Source organism: Melozone crissalis, unplaced genomic scaffold, assembly GCF_028551555.1.
Source record: "Melozone crissalis strain CALT ecotype California unplaced genomic scaffold, PUWL_Pcris_2 ptg000161l_1, whole genome shotgun sequence".
NCBI classification, from domain to species: domain Eukaryota; kingdom Metazoa; phylum Chordata; class Aves; order Passeriformes; family Passerellidae; genus Melozone; species Melozone crissalis.
Genome location: NW_026535932.1, coordinates 115,599 through 141,954, shown reverse-complemented (window position 1 = coordinate 141,954; position 26,356 = coordinate 115,599). Strand labels below are relative to the sequence as shown.

The following is a 26,356-nucleotide window of genomic DNA, read 5'->3' as shown; positions in this document are numbered from 1 at the left end:
GGTTACAATGCATTATATATTTTATAATGAATTCGTTTTGGTTACATTGCATTATATATTTTTCTTTGCTGAGCATCTTATTACAGTAGAACCAATCTATGCCTTAACTTTTATCTACAGCCTATCATAGCTGCTATAATTACCATATTAATGTTACTGTTCTCCAATCACTAAAAGTTAGTACATTACAGTTTAAGCTAGAAGTTGTTTTTCGGTTTTCTTACAGTGGAAAATTCTGAGACCTTTTTTCTGCTTACAACATCTGATGACTTGTTTGTCTCTGCTATCTTTCTGCTTGGTAAAAACATCTTGTTTGGAGTGGGTTTATCCTTTGTTCTAAGTCATAAAATCCCCTTCTAACTCACACACACTTTTCCTTCTCAGTTATCCAGTAAGACTGGCTCAGCAATTCTTTTTTCTAAATCAAAACTTGCTTCCATCTCTATTCCTTCTTCAGATTCTACATTTAAAAATCTTTCTGCTAAGCACACATATCTGTGAGACGTTCTTGTCAAACTTTCATCCTTCCCCAACAGTTTGGGCTGGGAGGGATCTTAAAGCTCATCTCATTCCACACCCTGCCACAGGCAGGGACACCTCCCACTGGCCCAGGTGGCTCAAAGTTCATCCAACCTGTCCCTAAACCATGGAGATAAATGTCCTGCCCAAAAAAACAGGGAAAATTAAATTTCCGTATGAATTTCTTCCAGATAAAGTTTTCATCTCTTTGAGCTACATGTTCTGACTCAAATATTTCCTCAAATACTTGAATTCTGTCCTCAGGAACAACCTCGGCAAAAAGTTAAATCAATTTCCTGACAAATCCTTAAATAAAGTTTTCTGGGCCACAGAGTGGAGCTTTGAAATCTGAAATTTTTCTGAATAAACATGAAATGTAAGGTGTTGGATGACTTTTGACAGAAAAACAGCTCCTTCAAGGATTCATTCACAACACCAAGAAAAGCTGGAGCAGAGAGAACATAGGAAAATGGTACCTGGAAAAATTAAAACATAGAAAATGCTTTAACTTGTGAGCAAATCCACCCTTCTTCTTGCTTGGGTGAGATTCCACCTTCCAGGATCTACAGGGAAGCTGGAGAGGGACTTCTCATTGGGAACCAGAGTAACAGGACAAGGGAGAATGGATCCAAACTGACAGAGGGCAAATTTAGGGTGGATATTGGGAAGAAATCTTTCCCTGTGAGGGTAGATAGGCCCTGGCACAGGTTTTCCTGGGAATCTCTGGTTGCCCCATCCCTGGAAGTGTCCAATGCCAGGCTGGAGCAACCTGGTCTAGCAGGAGGTATCCCTGCCCATGGTGGGGGGTGGAAGGAGAAGATCTTTGGGGTCCTTTCAATCCAACCCATTCCATGAGTCCATGACTCTGTAATGTTATCATTCCTGCTCCCAAATTCTGGATTAAGGAACAGTGGCTGACTTCACTCCCAGCTAAGACATTCCAGGTGGTTATGAAGTCTGAACCTCAGCCTATTGTAAGGATTTGTATTTCCCCCCACCCTGTACAGAGAGAAGTGTTGCAAACCCTCAGCCAGAGAAATTAAAACTAAAAATTCTTTTGGTTTTTTTGCAGAACAGAATCACTTTAATGAGAAAAAAGCATTCACAGAAAACCATTGCAGAGTATGAAGAACATCAGATCAGAGGCAACTCCTTCTGGGGTTGCTCTTCTCCGGTTGGACAGTGAAGCTGCATTTTAGAAGAAGATAAACTATTTTTTCATCCCACGTATTACGCACACACAGTCAAGAAAAAAGCCCAGAAGAAAACAAGTAGAAGGTGAACGAATCAAGGAGGAGTTGTGTGCTTCCAGCTCCACTTGAGTGGGGTGGCCATGGTCACAACACCTCCTCTGGGGCCAGGATTGTATCTCTCCGTTGCTGGCGATTCCGTACTTTGGGATGTTTCCGTAGGGTTTAGCAGGAGCCCCAGTAGCCACGGCCATAGCGGCCGTACCAGGAGGAGTAGGGGCTGCAATAGCCAGAGCCAAAGAGTCTGCCAGAGCCATACAGACCCCGGTAGCCCCCACAGGACCCCAGACCCCCATAGCCCCACAGACCCCCGTAGCCCAGGGATCCATTAGCCCCATATCCATACAGACCCCCATAGCCCAGGGAGCCGTAACCCCCATATCCATAGAGACCCCCATAGCCCAGGGATCCATAACCCCCATAGCCCAGGGAGGTGCCAGAGGCTGCAAGGACCGGAGCTCCAGCAGATCCCACCACGGAATCCTGAGGGAAGGAGCTGAGGATGGGGCCGGGGAAGGTGACCACCACGGCGGGAGGCTGGATCACGGTGGTGGAGTCGGGGCACTGGCGGACGCACGGCTCGTTCCCGCTGTCAGCCAGGGGCTGGGGCCGGAGGGCGCCGCAGGCGGCGGAGGGGTACAGGTCATAGCAGGACATCTTGTAGGGGTTGGAGGTCAACACAGGCTAAAAAAGAAGGCAAGGAGTTCAAAATTAGGAAATTTAAATTAAAATAACAAGTAGAGTGTTCTGAGTACTTTGCAATCTCAGTGCTCTCTTTTATTCAGAAAGAATTTTCAAAATTTTTTCACAATTTTTCAAAAATTTTCTAAAGGGTGCCCACACACGAGAGCAAGTGGGAAATGTCCTAAAAACCTTGTCTCTTGTAACATCCTGCAGAAAACTATGAATGATTTCTCCACATTAAACTGAAATCTGGGAAGCAAAAGCAGCGAGAGCAAAGTGACTTTGTCCAAGGTCATTGGATGAGTCATTAGGAAAACTCAGATTTGGGTTCAGCAGGTTTGCATGAGATGGAGCTTACAGAGAACTTAATTACAGTAGCTTCATCTTCCCACTCATCCCAATTTTGCTGAGAGTCAAGGGAACAACAGATTATAGGATTGTGAGCGCCCGGCTTTCCCAGAAAAGCATTTGACAAGACAATAAAGAACAAATCTCCAAGGGTGTTCTTTAAATCCTTAACAGAGTTCTGAGGAGGAACTTGAAAGCAAGAAGGTGAAGGAGAGCCTGAGGATTTGTGTTAGCAAGACACAAATGGCTTTATCACATGTGAACGGCTGCAGGGGTGGCACCCTCGTCAAACCCTGAACCTTTTATGCAAATGTTGAGATGGGTTAAACGTATCAAAATGAGGATCAGAGAATCACAGGCTTCCTCAAGCTGGAAGTGACTCAAAAGGCTCAAATCCAACTCTCAGCTCTTTGCAGGGTTATTTAGAGCTAAACAGAGAACCTTGGAATTGCCTGGTTTGGAAGAGACCTTTAAGATCATCCAGCCCCAGCCCCTCCATGGGCAGGGACAGCTCCCACTATTCCAGGTTGCTCCAAGCCTCATCCCAACTGACTCTCGACACTCCCAGGGCTGGAGAATCCTTGGAATATCCAGCATGGGGGCCTCCCCACCTTCACAGGGAAATATTTCTTCCCAATATCCAACCTAAATTTCCCCTCTCGGTCTGACCCCATTTCCTGTGTCCTGTCCCTGCAGCTCCTGAGGGAAGTTCCTCTCCAGCTTCCCTGGAACCCCTGCAGATCCTGAGGTCTCCCCAGAACCTCCTCTCCTCCTGGCTGAACATTCCCAGCTCTCCCAGCTTGGCTCTATAGGGGAGGGGATCCAGTCACCTCAGTTGACCCAGAGCACTGTCCGTTTGCCCCAAGGTCTGGAGTTCCTGACACCAAGAACTCCACACACCAAAAAGACAGAAAGGTCCTTGATCTTTCCAAAGTCCACGCAGATTCACCCAACAGAAAGGATGTTGGACATCAACTGGAGTTGAAACCAACAATAAAAAATACACCAAGAGCAACAGAGAAGATTCAGACTTACCCAAGTCTCCAAGAAGTCAAGGGAAGCGTTTGGAGGAGCGAGGAGAGAGAGGAGCTTTTATATCAGCTGGAGGTACCTGATCAGCATCTCTTGCCCGCCCCAATTTCAAATTCATGCAACCATCAGGATGATGAAATTGTTGGGTTCATTATTGGCTTTTATGAGGCCTTTCAAATTTGTTTGTAATAATGATCTAAGCATCACCTGAGATTATAGAGAATTCTTTCATCTTGTGACGAACTGGGGGGAGATTAACACCCCGCATTATTCCTGTCACTTCCTTGGAATTACATCAGGAATCACCAAGCCAGCTCCTCTTGATATGAACTGAATACCTGGAGAGTGGCTCATGGGTTCATCAGAGTCACAAATTCCACCAGAATTTAGTTCTAAGCAGGAAAAACATTGAAATCCTTCATTTTGGCCATGTCCACAGAGTTCCGTGGAGGAGACGGAGAGGAACGTTTCTCTTCCTGATGCTTGTTTGGGTTTGGGAGATAAACATGGAATGAATTCATGAAGTTAACGAAAACCACAAAGGGATTGGAGGTCCTGAAGAGACTTTTCCCAAGTGTTGAGGGTCCGATGTTTTCTGGACAAAGGTGGCGCCTGAGAGCCTTGAATGGGCCTGAGGAAACATGGGATTTTTTAGGAAAAAATGGATCCTCTGGTGCAAAAGTCAAAATGTGATGCAATGCTTTGAATTATTGCCTCGTGTTCTTAGGAATTCATGAGCTTCTATGATACACAAGTCATAAATCCCAAAAAGGGCTGAGCTGGAAATTTCTGGGGTGAAGGAACAATCAGGAATTTGGAATGTGCGACACAAAGGCTCCTTCTTGCCTCGTTTATGGGTGGGCCATTTTAATATTGCAGACTCCATGCCAAAGGTGATCCCTAAATGTTGAGGTGGGGTTCTCAGCCTTTGGGGGGCAGGGGCTTTTGAACAATAATATTTTCAAGCTTCCAGGGAGCAAGTCCATGCAAATCCTATTGATGATCCAGTAGATTAAAGGCACAGAGCTGGATTTAGGCGCCTCACAATTATGAAATGACATCACATTCAAACATCTCAGTCAAGATATTTGTGTCCTTGGTATCATCAGTTCAAGGGCAAATACTGGAGGTTTATGCCCCCTCAGGTTTTTTCCCAATGAAAAAGAATTTGAAATAAAACTTTCTGAATAAAACCCAGAAATCCGTGAACCATATTTTATTCAAAAACAATTCCAAGGATAGGGCAACCACAGGCTCTGGTCCCAGGGAACAAGGGACAGGAAAACAGGGAATGACCTTGGGTCAGTAACAGCTTGGACTTGATGGTCTTGGACGTCATTTCCAACCCAAATAATTCCAAGATTCTGTTAGAAAAATCTTTTAAGGACCACAGGATGATTTCCATGCCTTCCTTTGAGTTCCATATTGTTCTCGCATTAAGCAGAGAGTAATAATAATAAAAATTACCACCCCAAAGTTGCTCTAAATCATTTTTTCTCCAGGTATTTTGTTTTTTTAATGGAAAAAAACTCCAAGCATGAGGTGACCCCAAGCGAGCAGACAGGTTTTGCCATTAAACAATGGAGAAGCTCTGGAAGAGCGTTGGGATAATTCCTGCTGTAACGCCAGGGCTGTGAATGGAATGATAACAGGAATGAAGATGACTTGTCACCATTCCAGATGAAAGAGGGCTCAGTGATGAAACACACCTATCACATTTCACGAGACTTCGGACCAGCAAATAAACAAAGAGTCAGCAGAACTTTGAGGAGCTACGTGTCGCATTCATTTGGCGTTTATCCCAATTATGGACATCCCCAAATTGCACCTTAGATGTTCCCCAGGATCTTGGGAATGGTATAAAAGCTCTCCCAACCCGGGGCTCTTCACTTCGCCTTCCTCGCTTCAATCAGCTCCTTGAGAAAGGTAAGCACCATTCTAAGGGATCTCTTCCCTTGGAAATTTTCCCTTGGAAAATTCCAGTCTCTCTTTTCTGCTGGTCTTAATCAAGGTTGGGATCATCCATGAGGATTCTAAGATTCTTAATAATTGGGCTATTTTGTGATGGTTTTCTTTTCAGTTGGTGCTGGACATTCATAAGTTCAAAATGATAAAATCATTCTTTGTTCTTAGTAGAAATTAGAAAAATTTAGAATTAGAAACCAAAGCAGCATCCAAAACCTTGCAGAAGGTTTGTTCACCCAATATGAATTTTCTATGGGTGGGAATGAAGTACAAGAAATTAAGAATGAGACCCCAGGAGAGATGACAGCTCAGAGAGCGAGTAATTTACAAAAACACTGATGAGAATGAAGGACAACCAAGACTTGAGACATAACAAGTCTTTTCATCCACATGTCCAGCTGTGAAATATTTTAACCATTGAATTTCTGCCTTTTGCTCACTCCTCAGTACCCACCGACCTCCAACCCCTACAAGATGTCCTGCTATGACCTGTACCCCTCCGCTGCCTGCGGCGCCCTCCGGCCTCAGCCCCTGGCTGACAGCGGGAACGAGCCGTGCGTCCGTCAGTGCCCCGACTCCACCACCGTGATCCAGCCTCCCGCCGTGGTGGTCACCTTCCCCGGCCCCATCCTCAGCTCCTTCCCTCAGGATTCCGTGGTGGGATCTGCTGGAGCTCCGGTCCTTGCAGCCTCTGGCACCTCCCTGGGCTATGGGGGTTATGGATCCCTGGGCTATGGGGGTCTCTATGGATATGGGGGTTACGGCTCCCTGGGCTATGGGGGTCTGTATGGATATGGGGGTTATGGATCCCTGGGCTACGGGGGTCTGTGGGGCTATGGGGGTCTGGGGTCCTGTGGGGGCTACCGGGGTCTGTATGGCTCTGGCAGACTCTTTGGCTCTGGCTATTGCAGCCCCTACTCCTCCTGGTACGGCCGCTATGGCCGTGGCTACTGGGGCTCCTGCTAAACCCTGAGGAAAACCCTCTGGATGATGTAGAAGGGCAAAGTGAAATGCAGATTTTTCTTCCCTTTAAATTCTGTCCTGACACCTCCATGAGTTCAATTCCTTGTTATCTTCTTTATCACCCCTGTGGCTGAATGCAGTGACAGACTGAAGCGTCTTTCAAGCTCTGCCTGTATTTACAGTCCTGATGTTACCATGTTGTTTGTGTTCTTTTCATTCTTATTAAAACTATTGCATCACCGAAAATCCTCGTGTTGGGCTTTTGTGTCCTCACCCACCCTCAGTTTGCCAACCTCTGCTGGGTAAAGCTCCCTGCTCTGCATGAGGCTGCAAAAACATTGAGCAAACCCTGCCCAGAGGGGAAAGTCTCCATGGGGCCGTTTTTACCCATGAATTTACAATTTCAGTAAATTTACATTTATGGAACTACGATGTGGTCACAGCATGGTGGCCAAAGGTGATCAGAAGTTTCCTCTACATGTTGAGCGCCCTGTGTGCAGAGGGAACTTCTTTAAATCCACATCAAGAACATCATGAGTGGTCATGGAATCACTGAATTGGGTTGGAAGAGCCTTGAAGATTGTCAAGACCATGTGTTTAATTTATTTATATGTTAAATAGAAATGGAATTTTGTCCATATTTTATAAGTAGCCTAAAACCCAGCAAAAGCACTGCACCATAAATGTCATTATCTTCTTATGTCATCAGCAAAGCACAAAGCCACCTCCTGATTCAGGCAGATCCTTATCTCACAGGGAGTTTTCCTCATCTGGTTCAGCTGCCAAAAGATCTCAGGGTACACATTTTCCCGCAGCAAAAAGATTTGTCGAACATCACCATGTTTAGAGAAAATCTGACCAGAAAACCAAAGGGAAAACTTGAATTAAAAAAGGCAAAAGCTGCTGCAAAATTGAATGACTCCCAGCAGAACCCAGAGATTCCCCAAATGACAGGCGGAGTTGATGTTCTGTGTCCTGCCAGGACCTGAAAAATAAGTCTGAAAAATCTGTCTACCTCCTGCTAGGACCTGATAAATCAGTCAGAAAAATCTGTCTACCTCCTGCCAGGACCTGATAAATCTGCCAGAAAATCTGTGGTGGTGAAGAGCAGAGTAAGAAAAGCTCAAGTTACAAAAGGAGCCCTTAAGCAGGATTTAAGCCAGGCTCTAATGGAGATCCGCGGTGTTTCCAGAGGGAAGGGACAAAGGATCCCTTGATGACACTGAATGGTGGCTGAGCCACCACCCTCGGGTCAGGGCAATCCTTGAGTTGGTCATCAGGAAATGTGACAGTCATCAGGTGACACGAGTGTGGCTATCACCCAGCAGAACCTTCTGAAGGACAAGGGGAAAAGCTTGGAAATCTCATGGAAATGGGAAAATCCTGTGTCCAGCTCTGGGCCCCTCCTGTCAAGGGGAACACTGAGGAGCTGGAGAATGTCCCGGGATGGAAACGGGGCAGGAGCAGCTGGAAAAGGGAATGGAGAATCCTGAGGGAGCTGAGGGGGGGGCAAAGACTGGAGAAAAGGGAGATCCAGGGGGAATTTGGGATCTGCCAGAGGGGATTTGGGATCTGATCCCAGGGAACAGGGCCAGGACAAGAAGGAACGGCCTTGAGCTGGAAATTTTAGGAAATTCTTCCTGAAAAGGCTTTGGAAGGGGCTGCCCAGGGAGGGTTGGAGTGGCCACCCCTGGCAGTGTCCAAAGAATTCCTGTTCATTGGTCTGGATGACCAGGTGAGGGTGGTCCTAGCTGGACTCGGTGACCTCGGAGCTCTTTCCCAACTAAAATAACTCTGGAATTCTGTGAAACTCCAGGCAGTTTCGAGGAGGGGCTTTTGATACGTCCTCTGAGCTGCTGGAGACCGCGAGGCTCCCATTAGCGCGCTTATCACACCTGGGTCACCTCGCAGTGACGAAAGCGTTTTGCTCAATATTTCTGTTTATGAGTTGATTCAAATTCTGACGCTGCACGAAACGCAAATTACAACCCAAAGATTTCTTTCATCTCAGCACTTTAATTGGCCGAGATTCACGCCTGGTAACGTTCCATGAAATACATTCAGAATGACAGCGCAGATTCTGCTGCTTCGTTTATTCGCCTCTCATTATCTAGCATAATGATGCTGGCTCAGGTGTTAATCATCATTTTCATCTGCTTGAAGGTGCAAGATTTTTTTCTTTCTTCTTCACCCATGGTAGATAAAAAATTGATGAAAACCTCAGTGCCTTCCTTGTGAAATCAGCAGCTTTTATGTGTCGTTGGAATTTGAATTTGGACAAAACCATTCAGAACTTTTCAGAGGAAATGACAGATATTTTTTAAACCATCCAGATCTGTGTTTTGTCTCGCAGATGTTCAGGCTACAGAGAAAATGTGAGTTAAAACATCAGCACTGAAGAAGAAACTCACCCAAATAAATGAAAACTTAAATTAGATGAGAAAATCCACTGAGGTGAGAAGCCATGAGGTGGCGAAGGGAACAGAAAGAGTTCACTCGGACAATTTTTTTTTAATGTTTATTTTTTATTTTTAATAATAATTTTAAGACTAATTTGAATTACATTTCAAAATGCTGGGCTGTTAGAACACAACCACATATTTATATTGCAATTGTCACACCCCATTTCATGCATAAACTATTAAGGAGGGTTTGGGAATTGCTCAAAAACACACCCCAAAAATATTTGGACACCTTTTGAGGAAAATTATTCCTGTAATCCCCTGGGGACATCCAGAAGTTTGGGGGAAAGAACCTCCCAATTTCAGTGCAACTTTGGTAGGAATGTGTTTATTTAATAACTCATCCACAGCAAATGATGGGGTTTGAGGTGGGACCTGGCAATGTTCATCTGTGAAAAAAACACTAATATCCGTCCAGAAAAAAAAAACAAAAACCAACCGAAACAAACTAACCAAACTTTGATTTAAGCCCTGTTTTAGGTAGTAAAATATTGTGTTTTCTGCATTGAGGAAAATTGGGAATTCCCAATCCCAGCAGACAAATCCATGATTCCCACAATGACCTGAGGTTTGTGGCTGCGGGTGCAAAACCCACCGGGAGGCTCCTTGCACCTCTCCAAGGATTCCATTGCAAAATCTGCGAGCCAAGATCCAGAGCCGCAAATCCCAAACCTGTGCACGGCAGCAGGTTCTGACTCTGATTAAAAGTCATTAATGAAGATAATGAAGGAAGGGCTCAGCAAATGGGATTTAATTCCCGCTGGGAGGGATGGAGCTGCTCCGTCAGGATCCGAGATGAAAGGGAGCCGGCAGCTGGAATGTGCTGGGCAGGGATTCAGGGTGGTTTTGCAAAGCCAGGAGAGTTTCGTCACTTTGGGGAGTGATATGGGCTCATCCGACCCGGGCTCGGCGCCCCGGGGCATCCCAGGCTTTGTATAAAAGCAGAAGCTCTGCGGAGCTTTTCCATAATTCTCCTGCTTTTCTCCTCTCCATCAGGTAAGTCCGATGCCTTTTCATTCCTCTCCCAGCTCCAAAATGCCTTTGCTTGCTGATTTTTTATCCCAGTTGCTGTTTGCAACTATTACATTAATTTTCAGGGCTTTATTTTTCCTGTGTTCCTCTTTTTATCCTTTAAATTTTCATTTTTGCAGTATCCTGACAAGTATTTTACTGCAAGGCTTTAGGAGTCAAATCCATGCTAGGCATTTTTTATTCGGGATTTTTTTTCCCTGTTATTTGTATTTGGCTTGTATTCTTGGACGGACAGCAGAATGAAAATTCAGGATGGCACAAGGTTTAAAATGTTGAATTTTCCTGGATTTCAGTCCACGACTGAATCAGGGAAATTTGTCCATGTCCTGAGCTATCCAGCTGAAGAAAACATTCTATTTTAATTACAGTCATTTATATAAATAAAAATATAAAAATGTTTAGTTATTTTCACCACAGTCAAAAAGGAGAAGAGTAGACTTGTGTTCTGACCCAGTGAATAAAATAATATTTCTAATTTTTAATGGGAAAAAACATTAAACTGAAGGCTTTTATGCCCCGATATCCAGGTGGAAAAATGTTTTAAATCCATATTTTTATCTGATGACGGAATTGTGCTCCTTCCATCCCATCTCCATCCCACCTCAACTTCATCCCATCCCATCTCCATCCCATTTCCAATGCCGTCCCGTCTCCATCCCATTTCCATCCCATCCCATATCTCCAACTCCATCTCCATCTCCATCTCCATCTCCATCTCCATCTCCATCTCATCCCATCCTACTTCCATCTCCATCCCATTTCCATCTCCCATCCCATCCCAACCCCAAACCTGCTCCTATCCCACACCAATTTTTCCCCAGGAGATGTCTTCCCCCATTTCCCAGCTCCCCCGAACCCCCACCTACCCCTTCCACAGCTCCTCAGTTTTCAGCATCTCCTTCTCTGCCTTCCAGGACCCTCCACCCCAGCCAGGAAATGTCCTGCTACGACCTCTGCCCCACCACCGGCGGCATCTCCTGCCCACAGCCCGTGGCCAACAGCTGCAACGAGCCGTGCGTCCGGCAGTGTCCAGACTCCACTGCCCTCATCCAGCCGCCCCCGGTGGTGGTCACCTTCCCCGGCCCCATCCTCAGCTCCTTCCCGCAGCAGGCCGTGGTGGGATCTGCTGGAGCCCCAGTTTTTGGCGGCTCCCAGGGTTTTGGGAGTCTCTACGGCTCCGCGGCTTTCCCAGGATACGGCGCCCGCTCTGGATACGGGATCTCAGCGCTGGCCGGCGGCTCCTGCGGCCCATCCACGTCACGCCGCTTCAACCGCCTCTTCCGCAGCTCCTGCGGGCCCTGCTGAGGGCACCAGAGCCTCCAGGGAATCCCCGGAATGCCCAAATCCAAGGCCATGAGTGTGAGGGTTTGGCATTTCCGTGGCCCTCTTCACATTCCCAATCTTTCTCCTACTTCTTGTTCGGCACCTCCTCATTGTTTGCTCTCGCTGCCTGTTCTGGCATTCCCGATTTATCAGACTGGTGTGGGACAGCCCATTCCTGATTTATCAGACTGATGTGGGACACCCCATTCCCGATTTATTGGACCAGCATGGGACAGCCCATTCCCTGTTCCAGCATTCCCAATTTATTGGACTGATGTGGGACAGCTCGTTCCCAATTTATTGGACCAGCATGGGATATCCCATTCCCTATGGATTTCACCCTCAATGACCAATATCCTCAGACAAGAGCCAGGAGAAGCCGGCTGAGGACATCTTGGAGCAGGACTTTGGTTGGACTTTCCCCGAAATTATTTGTGAATGGATTTTCCCCAAAATATTCCAGGAATGGATTTTCTCCAAAATTGTCTGAGAATGGATTTTATCCTAAATTGTGCAGGAATTGATTTTCCACCTTCTGTGATCTCTGGCTTTGCAAAGGGGCATTTCTTGCTCAATAAAACTTTGTTGCATCACACGGCAGCCTCCTGGTTTTTCCTTTTTTGCCCTTTTTCCCCTTTTCCCCCGTTTTTTTCCCTTCACCCACTGATTTGCTCACAGGCAGGTCCAAAGGTCATCCAGTCCAACCCCTCTGGTTTTCTCTCACTAGATCAGGTTGCTCAAAGCCCCTTGAACACTCCAAAAATCAAAGATTTCAGACATTCCTATTTAATTAAGTAAAAAAAAAAAAAAGGAGGGAATGATGTAAAAAATATTTTCTTAAGGAGTGTGCCTGAGAGAGAATTTCATTTAAAACACCTGAAAAATTGGAAGCGCAGCTCCTCCGATTGCAAAATGAGAAAAATGGCAAATCCTCCCTTTGCCAATCCCATCATAACCCTAGGCCTTTGTGCCTGAAGGGAAATTGCCAGCCCGGAGCACCTAAAATCCCATTAAATAAAGATTTTGCCAGCCTGCAGCACCTAAAAACCCATTAATTAAAGATATTGCCAGTCTGGAGCACCTAAAACCCCATTAAATAAAGATTTTGCCAGGTCGGAGCACCTAAAAACCACTAAATAAACATTTAACCCGCTAAATAAAGTCTGGAAATCAAACACGAGATGTTTAATTGGCATTGGGATCTGCTCCGAGCTGGGATTCGGGGTTTGCAACACCTTTAATGAGTCAGCTACTGATTGCATCTCAATTAACAGCTGTTCCCTTGTGCCGGGACTGAACACTGGGTAAGACAAGGGTACAGTGACCTCTGGGGTTCAGAGCAGAGTTTTTCTCATCCTCGGAGTTTTCTCCCCGCTCCCAGGAATTCCCTTTTTGGGTGGCAGGTGGATCAGGAGGCTCAGTTGCTGCCATCGGAATTTTTCTGTCCTGTTTTTCTTCAAATTGTGCCCGAGAACTTCAGGAATTGCCACGGACACATCCCAGTGCTGCAGTGGCCAGAAAAATATGATTTTTTATCAAATTGTCTCCCTAATTATGGGTCACAGGACCAGAGGTTGCTCCAAAACAGAGATGGAGAAAGGAGGAGAAAACCCCCTAAATTTTGAGCCATTTTTGGATCTTTCTCCTGTGTTTCTTTCTTTTCCTTCCAAGCCCAGGGAGAATTAAGGAATTAAAGATTAAAGAATTGTCCTTTGGGGTTTCATAGAAGCAGAAAATGGTTTGGGTTGGAAGGGACCTTGAAGATCTTTGATTTATGGGCAGGGACTCCTTCCCACATCCCAGGTTGCTCTCACTCATTCTTGGACAATTCCAGGGATGGGGGCAGCCAGAAATTCCCTGGAAAAGAGAATTTCCCCACCCTCCCAGGAGAGAGTGGGTTGCTCTGCAGGGAACATTTCAACAATTCTATAATTTATTTTAATTTATTTATGGGAAAGTTCAAGGAACTCACAGAATTCCACAAAAAAAATTGCCTTTCAGGTAAAAAAATTCCTGTGGGAATTTTCAAGGGAAGTTTTCCAAGGAAAGTTTTTCCCCTCAGGCTGTTTTTAAACAACTTTAAAAACTGTGAAATTACCATGTGGGGATGTAATTACATCGGAGCCCGGGGCAGGCATTGAGACACAAATAATTCGAGTCACCCGTGTTTGACTTTCTTTGGGAACAGGGAACAGCCACGCCTGCCCTGAGGGAAGATCCGAAAGGAATTGGGAGAGTTCCAGAACCTCTTTATCCCTCTTGGAATGACTTTGTGCCACCGCCGAAAGGACCTGGGCACCTTCCGGGTGTGGAAAGGCACCAGGAACTGCCGCGCTCACCCAGAATGGCAGAAAACCCCCAAAATTATGGATAAAAACCACAGGAAAACTCTGGATTTTGATGTGCAATGGTTTAATGAGAAAGGAGGAAGCAAAATATCACGGTGGGGATGGAAAACCCCGGGAGAAATGAAGGAAAGAATCGCTCCAGGGCTGGGCATTCCAAGGGGATGACTCCTGGGTTTTTGGGCGTGGGAAGGTGACACGACCTCATCCCACTTTCAGCCAGCCAGGGATCATGGATGGGAACATTCCGAGGTCGGGGGGAAAAAAAGAAAGAAAAAGAAAAGGGAATTTACATAAAAGTGCACAGCTGAGGATGCTCCGGGAACTGCCAGGATTTGGGGCTGAGGGTGCCCTGGGATTTGCTGGGGTTTGGGGCTGAGGATGCCTCTGGAAGTGCCGGGATTTGGGGCTGAGGATGCTCCGGGATCTGCCAGGATTTGTGGATGCTCTGTGGTGACTCTTGGCTCCTTCCCGCTCATTCCTGAGATGTTTAGCAGGGTCTGCAGCTCCCAGAGGATCCGTATGAAGAGTAGGACCTCCCGTAACCGTAGGAGCCACAGGAACCCCCGGATCCCAGGAAGTTTCCAGATCCCAGGAAGTTTGAGGGTGCTGAGGAGCCCACGATGCTCTCCTGGGGGCAGGAGCTGAGGATGGGCCCCGGGAAGGTGATGACCACGGGCGGAGGGTGAATGACAGCCCGGGAGTCCCCACAGGAGGTGACACAGGGCTGGTTCCAGGTGTCAGCGCAGGGCTGGGGACAGGAGATCCCACAGGGGGTCAGGCAGCGGGAGCTGGAGCTCTGTCTGTAGGAAAACATCTTCTGGGATTGGAGATGGGTCTGGAACCACGAAGGCAAGGCAGCAGGAAGGTCAGAGACCGATTTAGTGGAGGTTGGGCTGGGAGGAGAAAGAACAGATGAAAATGGTCACAAAGAGGTTCAAAATTTGGCGTTTTCCATGTTCTCATGTCCTTGTCTCCTGTGCCTCCTGACTTTTAATTATGGAGTCAATTTGACACAAAAATACCCCTCAAAATGAACAGTAAATCCCAAAATTAACAGTAATTCCCAAAATTACCACTAAATCCCAAAATGAACAGTAACCCCCAAAATGAACAGTAAATCCCAAAATTACCAGTAACCCCCAAATGACCAGTGAACCCCAAAATTAACAGCAACCTCCAAATTAACAGTAACCCCCAAAATTACCACTAAACCCCAATCCCTGCTCTGGCCCTGATGGTCCCACAATTGTGGATCCAAGCAAAGCTCAGTTCAGATCCCGACAGTTCCAGGAACAGTTCCAGGCTCGGACTTACCCCTGTGGAGCTCGGAGCGAGTCGGGAGGGTTTGCTGGAGCAGCTCAGAGCTGAGAGGGTTTTTATATCATTTCTTGGGCAATCAACTGGAGCTGAAACAACCACGGCTGATGAATGATCCAAGAAAAATTCCCTCCACCTCTCATGGCCCAGATAAAGCCATTATTTCGCTCAGCAATTATTACTGTTGTTGTTACATCCACGGCATTACTCAGGCACAGTAATGATTTATTTTTCTTAATTTTCCTTGTTGCTTTTTTCCTACTTCTGGGATTGCCTCACGATTGCTCAGAGCTTGATCCATCAACACGAGGTGCTGACATAGCTCGGATCCCACCCTGCTTTTTCCGAGGAAAAATTGTGCAATTTCTGCCATTATTGACCCACAGTGACTCCGGTGACTCCGACTTGAGGCACGTTTGTCCACAGACACCTTCCTGTGGAATTTGGGAATGGGAAGAGCTCCTTCCCATCCTCCTGCTCAAGGAATGCTCCCAGTTTCATTAAATGTCCATGGAGTTTTCCAGGAGAAATTCACGTCCATTTTTTAGGGAACCTGTGGGATCAGCACTGCTGAGGGAGGAGGATTCATGGATTGGGGTGAGCCAGGTCAGGGAGGGGATCCTGCATCACCCCTGGAAAACCTGGGAATGTCCAGGTGCAGCTGAGGCAGAGGTCTGGCTGCAACTTCAGCAGATTTGTTCTTCAGATTTCCCCCTCTCCAGTCATTCATGGATTACATTTCCTGCTGTGTCTCCATTTTCCATACCCAACATTATTCCCAAATTTCCTCAAGAAATGAGCTTCCCCCCCCACCCAGAATCCATCCCCTTTATGGAGCTATAAACTGATTTGAGTGGCCCTGAGAATTCTGTCCCAAAATGTCCACTTTACTCCATTTTTTCCATTGGTAACTCTTAGGGTAGGAAGCCTGAGGGAGCCTTTCCTGGGGTTTCCCTGAGTTTTCCCAGCCCTCAGGATTTACAGTTAAGAGGATTGACCGAAACCAAAACCAGGATTAGGAAAAGCCAGGGAAGGAGAAATTGTGGGGCCACAACCCCCGGGAGTTGCTGGAAATCCCTGTGTGAACTTCCCCGTCCTCCTAAAAAGGCAGAAGGAGAAATCCAGTGGGATCAAACCAAATGAACCCTAAAATTCTTCCTTTTGGGTCCTGGTGTTTGATTCTTCCCCTCATCTCTGGTGGGATGGCTCTGGTGAGATCCCACCAGGAATTCCGTGCCTGGTTCTGGTGTCCCCAAGCTGTGAAGTTGCTCAGGGGACTGGAGCCTCTCCCTGATGGATCCAGGTTGGGAATGTTGGGAATGTTTGGAATGTGGAGACCCCACAGCCCCTCCAGGATCTGCAGGGGCTCCAGGGAAGCTGGAGAGGGACTTTTCCTCAGGAACTGCAGGGACAGGACACAGGGAATGGGGCAGGGGGAATTTGGGTGGGATTTTGGGTTGGAATTGTTCCCTGTTAGGGCCTGGCCCAGGGAATTCCATGATTTTCCCAGCCCTGGAATTGTCCAAGGCCAGGCTGGTCTATGGAAGCTGCTCCTGCCTATGGAGCAATTCCACCACAAAAAATTAATTCCTCAACAATTTTCCCAACTTTGCAAAATCAGCAAAAACGCTGCAGGAAGCGAAACCGCTTCCAAAAAAACTCAAGGAAGAAACTGGAAGGGTGTTGGGAGAAACTGATAATTGCTTTGAGGTGGATAAAACAACCCGAGCCCGGGCAGGGATCGCCTCCCGAGGGTTGGGAAACCTCAGGGATGGCTCAACCCCCTCGGGCAATCCCGGGATGGGATAAAAAGCTCCCGGCTCCCAATTCCTCCCATCCCAGCTCCGGACTCCTGAGATTTTAGCTCCTCGGGCTTCTCCTCTTCGGGTTCTGAGTGAGTCTGGGGGATGCTTTGGGGGTGGTCGCGGTGGGGATCGCTTCTTGGGGAGATTGGGAGAGCCCTGAGGAGGAAAGGAGGGAAAGGGAGAGGGAAAAGGGAAAAAGAGAGAAAAATCTGAGATTTTGGAAAGGGGCTTACTTGGGAAGGAGGGAGAGAGGAACAGGGAGAAGAGAAAAAGAGGGAAAAATCTGAGATTTTGGAGAGGAACTGTTTGGGAACGAGGGAGAAAAGGCGGAGAGGGACAGGGAGAAGAGAAATAGGGAGAAAAATCAGAGTTTTTTCAGAGCAGGTGCTTGGGAGGGAGGGAGGAGACAAGGACAGGGATAAGGGAAAAGGAAAGGATAGGAATAAGCGGAAAAGAGGAAAAATCTGATCTTTTGGAGAGGAGATGCCTGGAAGGGAGGGAAAGAGGCAGGGGAAGAGAGAGAGGGATGGGGGGAAAGAGAGGAAAATCTGATTTTGAACAGAGGAGCCACATGGGAGGGAGGGAGGGATGGAGGGAGAAGGAGAGAAGGACAGGGAGAAGTGGAAAAAGAGAGAAAAATCTGAGTTTTTCTAGAGCAGGTGCTTGGGAAGGAGGGATGGAGGGAGAAGGAGAGAGGGACAGGGAGAAGAGAGAAAAATTTTATGAGATTTTGGAGAGTTTTTTGAGGGAGGGAAGGAAGGAGAGAAGGAGGGAGGAGGAGAGGGACGGGGAGAAAGGAAAGAGAGAAAAATACGAGCAGGGGCTGTGCTGTGCTGATTTCCAACCCTGTTTCCTCCCTTCCCTCCATTTCCCCAGCAGTTCCAGCTCTCTCCTGCCACGATGTCCTTCTCCAGCCAGCTCAGCTCCCGCTGCTCGGCGCCCTGCGCCGTGTCCTGCCCCCAGCCCTGCGCCGACACCTGGAACCAGCCCTGTGTCACCTCCTGCGGGGACTCCCGGGCCATCATCCACCCCCCACCCGTGGTCATCACCTTCCCCGGGCCCATCCTCAGCTCCTGCCCGCAGGAGAGCATCGTGGGCTCGGCGCTCCCGGCGGGATTGGAGCGCCCCGGGGGCCTGCAGGGTTCTCTGGTCTATGGAGGCTTCTTCTCCTCCTCCAGGGGCGCCTGGGGCCAGCGCTCCGGGGGCTGCGGGCCCTGCTGAGCCGGGAGAGGGATGGGGAAACCTGGGGGAGAGGCAGCAGGAGCTGGGGCAGGGGCTGAGTGGGGGGACAGGGCTCTGTGGGGCTGGGAGATGCTGTGAATCCATGGGAAATGTTCAGGATCCATGGGAGCTGCTCAGAACCTGTGTGAACTGCTCAGAATCCATGGGAACTGCTCAGAATCCATGGGAATTGTTTAGAACCTGTGGGAACTTCTCAGAATCCATGGAAGCTGCTCAGAATCCATGGGAAATGTTCAGAATCCATGGAAAGTGTTCAGAATCCATGGGAACTGCTCAGAATCCATGGAAAATGTTCAGGACCAATGGGAACTGCTCAGGATCCATGGAAACTGTTCGGAACCTGTGGAAACTTCTCAGAATCCATGGAAAATGTTCAGGATCTATGGGAATTGTTCAGGACCCATGGGAGCTGCTCAGAATCCATGGGAAATGCTCAGCATCCATGCAAAGCCCTCAGCACCCCTGGAATCTCCTCAGCACCCCTGGGAGCTGCTCTTCCTCTCCTCTTTCCTGTTTTTAATGTCATGTTTCCCCAAATTTGCCTCTTCCATCCTCCAACCACAAATTGTTTGCCCGCTTTTATCCCAATAAACTTCCGTGCTTGCATTCAAATCTCTTGGATTTCTTCTCTTTTTTATAAAACCTCTGCAAGCCCATGAGACCAAACCATCCTGGAGATCTTGGGAGGAGGGTTTGTCTCCTCCAGGGAATGTTTTTATGAATTCACCCATCGGAAAATTCCCATTTCACCTTCCCAGGGAACCAGGTGGGACAAAATATTCCATGAAAAATTTACATGTCCACTCCAGAAATGCTTCAAGAGCTCATCCCACCCCAACAGAAAACTCCAAATCGTGATGCAGAAGGGATTTTATTGGGGCCAAGCAATGGGATTCATCCCGCGACAGCAGCGCCACAAGGAATTCCAGGGGAATTCAGAGGAAAATCCAGGGGAATTCAGAGGGAAATCCAGGGGAATTAGGGCAAATTCACAGCAAAGCAGAATCGATGGGAATTGCGAGTGGGGATCTGATCCAGACGGTATCACAGGGCTGGGATCATTCCTGGGATCATTCCTGGGGTCGTTCCTGGATCATTCCTGGGATTGTTCCTGGGATCACTCCTGGATCGTTCCTGGATTGTTCCTGGGATCAATCCTGGGATTGTTCCTGGGATCATTCCTGGATCGTTCCTGGATGGTTCCTGGGATGGTTCCTGGGATCATTCCTGGATCATTCCTGGGTTCAATCCTGGGATTGTTCCTGGGATCATTCCTGGAGTCATTCCTGGGATGAAGGAGCAGCCCCGGCCCCTCTCGGAGCCCTCCCCTCGCTCACAATTTGTGGATTTATTTCTCATTCTGCTGCTTTTGGTCATGCGGGGATCCTTTCCCGGGCTTGGGACGGTGGGGGTGGGAAGGGAAGGGTTTTTCGGGGTGGGAAGGGAAGGGTTTTTCAGGGTAGGTTGGGAAGGGTTTTTCGGGGTGGGAAGGGAAGGGTTTTTCAGGGTAGGTTGGGAAGGGTTTTTCAGGGTGGGACGGGAAGGGTTTTTGGGGATGGGAGGGGAAAGGTTTTTGGGGGTGAGAGGGGAAAGGTTTTTGGGGGTGGGACGGGGAAGGTTTTTGGGGGTGAGAAGGGAAAGGTTTTGGGGGATGGGAGGGGAAGGGTTTTGGGGGGTAAGAGGGGAAGGGAATTCCGGGATAGCAGGAGGAGGAGGAGACACCTCCCAGCTCGAAGGAATTTCCCAATCCCGCTGGGAATGCAGAGCCCACGATGCTCTCCTGGGGGCAGGAGCTGAGGATGGGCCCCGGGAAGGTGATGACCACGGGCGGGGGGTGGATGACAGCCCGGGAGTCCCCGCAGGTGGTGACACAGGGCTGGCTCAAGGCGCTGGCACAGGGCTGGGGACAGGACACGGCACAGAGCTGCTGGGAAGACATCGTGGGGCTGGAAGTGACAGAGAGGGGACAACGTGAGGGGACAGAGCAAAGGGCAACCTTCATTTATTTTTTATAATTTATAATTTATAATTTATAATTTATCATTTATCATTTATCATTTATCATTTATCATTTATAATTTGTAATATTTTGTTATTAATATTTATATTTATATTTATAGTTATAGTTATTATTTATTATTTCTTTTATTACTTATATTTATTAATTATAATCTTTATTTATTAATTTTATTTATTGTTATTATTCATTATTTATTCATTATTTATTATTACCCTTGTTTATTTATTTATTTATTTATTTATTCGAATATTCATGTTGCCAGTGTTCATATATCCCAATATCCACATTTCCAATTTTAGTATTTTCAGTGTTCATATTTCCAACATTCATATTTCTAATAGTCATATTTCTAATCTTCATATTTAAAATATCCATTATTTTAAAATTCATCTTTTCAATATTTGTATTTCCAATGTTCATATTTCCAATATTCATTCATCCATCCATCCATTCAAATATTCTTTTCAGTATTCCTATTTCCATTATTAATCTTTTCAATTTTCATATTTATAATACGAATATTTCTTATATTCCTATTTCTTATATTCATTTATTAAATTAATCTCTGAATTAATGCCATTTTATTTTATTAACACATTTTTTACCCCATTTATTCCCGACTGTTCTGTTCCCAAATTGTGAACCATCTCCCACCACTCCATGTGAATTTTTTAGAGGTAAAAATTCACAATTTTTACAATTTCCGAGCTCAAACCCTGCCCGACCCCCCAGATCTGACTTACGCGGTGGCACAGCAGGAGACGGGATGAGAATGGCAGAAAAATGATTTAAAACCTCTCTGCAGGAGCTTTTATAGAGCCTCACTTCGGCCCGGGGGAAGGGAACCACTCCTGTCCTCTTTGTCCCCGTCGTCCCTCAAATGCCTTTTGCTTTTTTCGCTTTTGTCTCTCAATCCAGGTATTTGTGACCATTGTTTCTCCCAAAACTCCACCTGGCGCTCCTTTAAATCCGGGAGATTTTGGGATGTCAGACAGGGAGGGCGATTCCCACCCTTGGCACAACTCCCGAGCTGAAGATTTGTTTTGCTGTGAGCTTCCATATCGATTTTTTTCCCCCCAAATTGTACCAAAATTCCCCGATTAAATATCCCTGCGAGGACCGGCTTCTCCATCTCCTGTTTTTATTTCTCCAAACAAAAAATTCCTGGCTCGGAGCCGGCGCAGGAGATGAAAGGAGCGAGGCCTGGGGCTCCTCCCTGGATCTCCTTCCCCTCTGAATCAACAGCCGGGGCTGGGATTTCACCTCAGACTTTTTAATAATCCCCGTGAGGAAATCGGCCCCAAAAATTGCCCAATTCCCTCGGGGTGCCGGGAAAACGAGGGGTTGGGTGTGAAAAACAAGGGTTTGGCATCGTCCCGAGTTCAGAGAGCCCCGAGATTAAAATTTAAATTAAAATTAAATTGTTTTGGCAGCAGCTCCAGCCGGTGCCACCACGGGGGAAACGCGATTTCCAGGGAAGGAGCGATGCAGAAATCCAGGGATCATTCCCAGCCCCTGAGGAGGAGGAGGAGGAGGAGGAGGAGGAGGAAGGTTTTGGGGTGAGGATGAAGACGGGCAAACAATGATTCAGGAATATGGAGATGTTTTTGACAGAGATCTTTTGCCTCTCCCATGGTCACTCCTGACTCACGACCCCGTGCCCGCCCCAGACTTCCCCCAGGAGCTGCTGAGCCCGCAGAAAATCCAGAAAACCCCGTTTTATTAAGCATTAATTAGCAATAATCACCTTTTCCCTTGCTCTTTCCAGGCCCGCCCCTCCCACGCCAGACGGGGAATCACGGGAGGTTCCGCTGATGGTTTTTATTTTTAATTTAATTTTTTTTTTTTCTGGCGGAGATGATGAAGAGAAACCCAGAGGATTTATAAAAACATCCCGAGGCAATGCGGGGAACCACTGGGAGGAGATCTCGGGCACGGCTGGGACTTGTCAGCGAGATTAATGTCATTAAAATTTCATTATCCCCTGGAAATTTTATTTTTTCTGACACTGAAGGGCCCAAATTCCCATTTTCTAAAATTACCCAGAATTTGTGGCTGGGAGGAAACCACCATGGGCTATTCCTGGAAATCAAACGGAGCATCTGGGAGAGAAATGAGGAATCTCAGGAGGAAGAGAGAGGTGGAATAACCCCAGGGCAGGGTGGTGCAGAAAATGGTTTTTAATGGACACGAGAAGCAGAACCGGCACTCACAACAACACAAAATTAACAGGGACACCTTTAACATCCCTAATTCCCACCAGAATTCCCACTTTCCTCACAATTCAGCCCCTCATCCTTGGAACTGTACCCTCGAGAAGTTTTCACCAGAGGCCACAACTTCCTTGCTTTTTTTTCTTTTCTTTTTCCTTTTTTTTTTTCTTTTTTTTTCTTTTTTTTTTTTTTTTTTTTTTTTCCCCTCAAATCGATTATTCCAGTTTTAGGGCACGTAACCCAAATAAGAGCTGATTAATTAACGTAAAATTAACATTCCAGGTCCAGGCGTAATCCAGCCTGGGAGTGTTTGGGAAGCGTTCTGGCTCCCTTTGTTGTGCGGAAGCCCTGGGATATTTTGGGGCGGGGGTAATTGCGGGGAATGACCCGGAATTCCAGCCCCAACGTGGCCATTAGGGAAGAATGAACCGAACATGGTCTTTAGGATAAAAACAGTGCCCGGAATGGCTCGGAATGGGATGAGCAGGACACGCCTGGCATCCCAAACTGCCCGGAGGGATCCTCTGCTGGCACCGGCTCCTGGAATTTGGAGCTCCAGGTCCCTCCCTGTCACCGCCGAGAGGTGGAGAAGAGTCCTTGGAAAAGCAGTTCAGGAAAGTTTGGATGCAGAAATGTGGGAAAAAAAAGCTTGGGTTTGGCTCAGTTCCCTTTGTTTAGAGGGAAGAAAATCCCCAAACAGAGCTGGGTATGAACAGGACACTAAGAATTCCCGTTTTGCTTCAATCTGAAGGTTTTATCTTGGAAAATGCAGGGCCAGATGTTTTTAGGAATAAAATATTTTGTCCCAGAAAATGCGGAGCCGGGATTTTTTAGGAATAAAATATTTTATCCCAGAAAATGCAGAGCCAGGGTTTATTTTAGGGATAAAATGTCTTATCCCAGAAATTTAAGCCTGAATTTTACCTTTAGTCAAGTTTGGAGCAGTCCAGGAAGAGCCTGGAAGTCGCCTGTCCCAAGGCTGAGTGTCCCCAAGAGAGCCCAAGGAGCAGAGGAAAAAGGGAATTCAGAACGAATTTGATGCAGCAGCATTTTAATGGGAATGCAAAGTGGAGTCGAACATTTGAAGAGAGAATAATGCAGACAAGGAGGAGCCGACTCCGAGAAAAGACCCAAAATCACCCCAAATCACCCCAAATCACCCAAAATTGTGATCACCCGCTTTAGCCTGACCCCTTCCAGCCTGACACCCCCTCCCCTGACACTTGCTGAGACCTTCCAATCCCCACCATTCCCCAAATCCCTCGGTTCCGATCCACGCTTGGTGTAGAACTGGGCAGAGAAAGTCCAAAGCACAGACAGAAGACGCAAAGCCCCAAGAAGAAAGAAAAGCCTGAACTAAACTAAAGCTCTATCCTAGACTTAAAACGCGTGGTCCTGGTTTCCAGCGGCGCTTCCCTCTCCGGCAGCCTTCGGGTCACACATTCCGTATTCCTTCGCTTCTTCCCTCATTCCTTTCCGTGGTTCTTTCGCTCCAAAACCGCTCAGATCTTCTTGCAGAGGCCCCTCTGGCACGGGTGCTTCCAGCGGGTGGAGAAGGTGTAGGAGCGCTCGGGGACGCACTTGGTGGCACAGGGCGTGGCGCAGGGCGTGGCACAGGGCGTGGTGCAGGTGGGGACGCACTTGGTCACGCACTTGGTGGGACAGGGCGCCGGGCACGGCGCTGGGCACGGCGGGGCGCACTTGGTGGCACACTTGGTGGCACAAGGTGCTGGACAGGGCGGAGGACAGGGCGGAGGACAGGGTGGAGGACAAGGCGGGGCACAGGGTGGGGCACAAGGCTGGGGACAAGGCTGGGGACAAGGCTGGGGACAAGGCGGGGGACAAGGCGGAGGACAGGGCGGGGCACATTTGGTGGCGCACGGAACAGCGCACGGGGTGGCACAGGGCGGGGCACATGGGGTGACACACGGGGGGTCACACTTGGCCACGAACTGCGGCAGGCAGCAGGACTCCAGGCACTCCAGGCCCTTCTGGCCCGTCCCGATGGGCACGCCCGCCTCCAGAGCCCCGGCCAGCTCGGCCGACTCGGTGGAGCCCACCACGGTCTCCTGCGGGTACGTGGTGAGGATGGGCCCCGGGAAGGTGACGACCACGGGCGGCGGGAAGATGATGACCCGCGAGTCGGGACAGGCCACCACGCAGGGCTCGTTGCAGGCGGCGGCCCGCGGGTCGGGGCAGGGCTCGGCGCACACGGTTTTCTCGCAGGACATCTTGCGGCTTGGCTGGACCTGAAAGGAGGGGACAAATGTCAATCCCAAGGAGCTGGAAGGATGGGGTCAACCCCTGGAAAGGCATGAGGTGGTGGGTGGGTTGATAACTGCCCTGCTCTGCTTGGCTTGGCTTTTCTTGGTGACCTCCCAGAGCCCTGAGATCTCAAACACCTCCCTGGGGGCACCAAAACATCTCCCTGGGAACACCAAACCACCTTTTTTGGGGACACCAAACCACCTCTCTGGGGACACCAAAACACCTCTCTGGGGACACCAATCCACTTCTTCTGTGGACACCAAACCAGCTCTTTTGGGGACACCAAACCAGCTCTTTTGGGGACACCAAAGCACCTCTCTGGGGACACCAGAACACCTCTTTGAGGACACCAAAACACTTATTTGAGGACACCAAATGACCACTTTGGGGCTGTTGTTTAATTAGTATCTGTTTTCTCCTGTGCAATTTGGGCTCCAGAGGTGGAGCTCAGTAAAATGAGGGCAAAACATAGACCATGGTAGGAATGGACAACACGGGAGGTTTTACTGGATCCAATTTGGATAAAGTCTGGGCTGAGAAGATAAAAATCCATGGAATATCACCCCTGTGATGGAATTGATCTATAAGGATACCAATAATTATGGATTTAGTGCTGTCAGTTCATAAAAGGTGCCTTTGCCACAGATACTGAGCACAAAACTCACTCGGAAAATTCAATACAAACCTTTTGCAAGATCATGAGGAAAAACTGAAGCACAACAAAAACCTGAAAGCAGCTGGCCCAAATTTAAATTTCAGAGGGATTAAAACTGTTCCCAGACCAGGGCTGAATTCTTCTTTCTGGTTTTGAAATAAATCTAAGGGCGGGGATTTGGAAAACAGCGCAAAAGTCCATTTCAAATTGTCATTTCAACCATATCTAAATTCCACCTCAAAGCACTGAGTGAAGGAGTCGCTTAATCTGTTGTTGCAGATTAAATTGAATATTTTGGGCTCAGCCCAGGTGATTATTTCTTTTTTAAGCTGCTTATTGGAGAAGCCTGGGTGGGGTTGAGTTTGACTCAAGCCATTTTTGTTTTCTTTCCTCATTCTAAACACGAGGCCTGAATGTGCAAAATTCACCCAAATTTAAATCCTAATCCAGGTGCTCTCCTAAGCTTCCCACCCTTCAAATCTGCTACAAAGCTGAATTCCCTGTCCTTGACCTGACCCTGATCAGAGACCAAACCAGAGGAAAGGAATAACTTAAAACCAGACCTAAACAAAAAGCACAACACATCCGAAGCAGATTCAAATATTCTCACTTTGCATAAAACCAAAGCTTTGCATAAACAGAATAAAACCATCTAAAGCAACTTCCCAAGTTGGCATTTTTCGTGTCATTCCCATATCTGCTGCATAGGAAAACCAGGAATTCTGTAGTGCCACATCCACAGGGATGTTGTGTCCTCATCCACAGGCGACTGCAGCTCTGCCCATCTCAATATTTCTAAAACTGTAAAACTCTGGATTTCCACACCACCTCTGCCCAACATCAGATAAAAATTGGAAGCCACAAGTGCAGAACCGCCCCGCCAGTGAAAGTTGCTGGCTGAGGTACTTTA

At 47.6% G+C, this 26,356-nt stretch overlaps 4 protein-coding genes across 4 annotated transcripts; 3 read left to right on the top strand and 1 right to left on the bottom strand.

Annotated features, from left to right (window-relative positions):
- Window positions 1–1,934: 1,934 nt before the first annotated feature.
- Window positions 1,935–2,426, bottom strand: LOC128948802 (scale keratin-like). Its single transcript, XM_054293578.1, has one exon. It carries the CDS (start codon window positions 2,424–2,426, stop codon window positions 1,935–1,937), a length of 492 nt encoding a protein of 163 aa, XP_054149553.1.
- Window positions 2,427–6,272: 3,846 nt separating this feature from the next.
- On the top strand, window positions 6,273–6,764 carry LOC128948803 (scale keratin-like). Its single transcript, XM_054293579.1, has one exon. The coding sequence runs from the start codon at window positions 6,273–6,275 to the stop codon at window positions 6,762–6,764; it is 492 nt and encodes a 163-aa protein (XP_054149554.1).
- A 4,427-nt stretch (window positions 6,765–11,191) lies between these two features.
- Window positions 11,192–11,560, top strand: LOC128948806 (scale keratin-like). Its single transcript, XM_054293582.1, has one exon. The coding sequence runs from the start codon at window positions 11,192–11,194 to the stop codon at window positions 11,558–11,560; it is 369 nt and encodes a 122-aa protein (XP_054149557.1).
- Window positions 11,561–17,948: 6,388 nt separating this feature from the next.
- On the top strand, window positions 17,949–18,269 carry LOC128948819 (claw keratin-like). The gene has a single exon (XM_054293595.1). It carries the CDS (start codon window positions 17,949–17,951, stop codon window positions 18,267–18,269), a length of 321 nt encoding a protein of 106 aa, XP_054149570.1.
- The last annotated feature ends 8,087 nt before the right edge of the window (window positions 18,270–26,356 follow it).

Excerpts from the sequence above, each read along its gene's own strand:
- LOC128948806 (XM_054293582.1), top strand. The coding sequence starts at position 11,192 with ATGTCCTGCTACGACCTCTGCCCCACCACCGGCGGCATCTCCTGCCCA.
- LOC128948803 (XM_054293579.1), top strand. The coding sequence starts at position 6,273 with ATGTCCTGCTATGACCTGTACCCCTCCGCTGCCTGCGGCGCCCTCCGG.
- LOC128948802 (XM_054293578.1), bottom strand. The coding sequence starts at position 2,426 with ATGTCCTGCTATGACCTGTACCCCTCCGCCGCCTGCGGCGCCCTCCGG.
- LOC128948819 (XM_054293595.1), top strand. The coding sequence starts at position 17,949 with ATGTCCTTCTCCAGCCAGCTCAGCTCCCGCTGCTCGGCGCCCTGCGCC.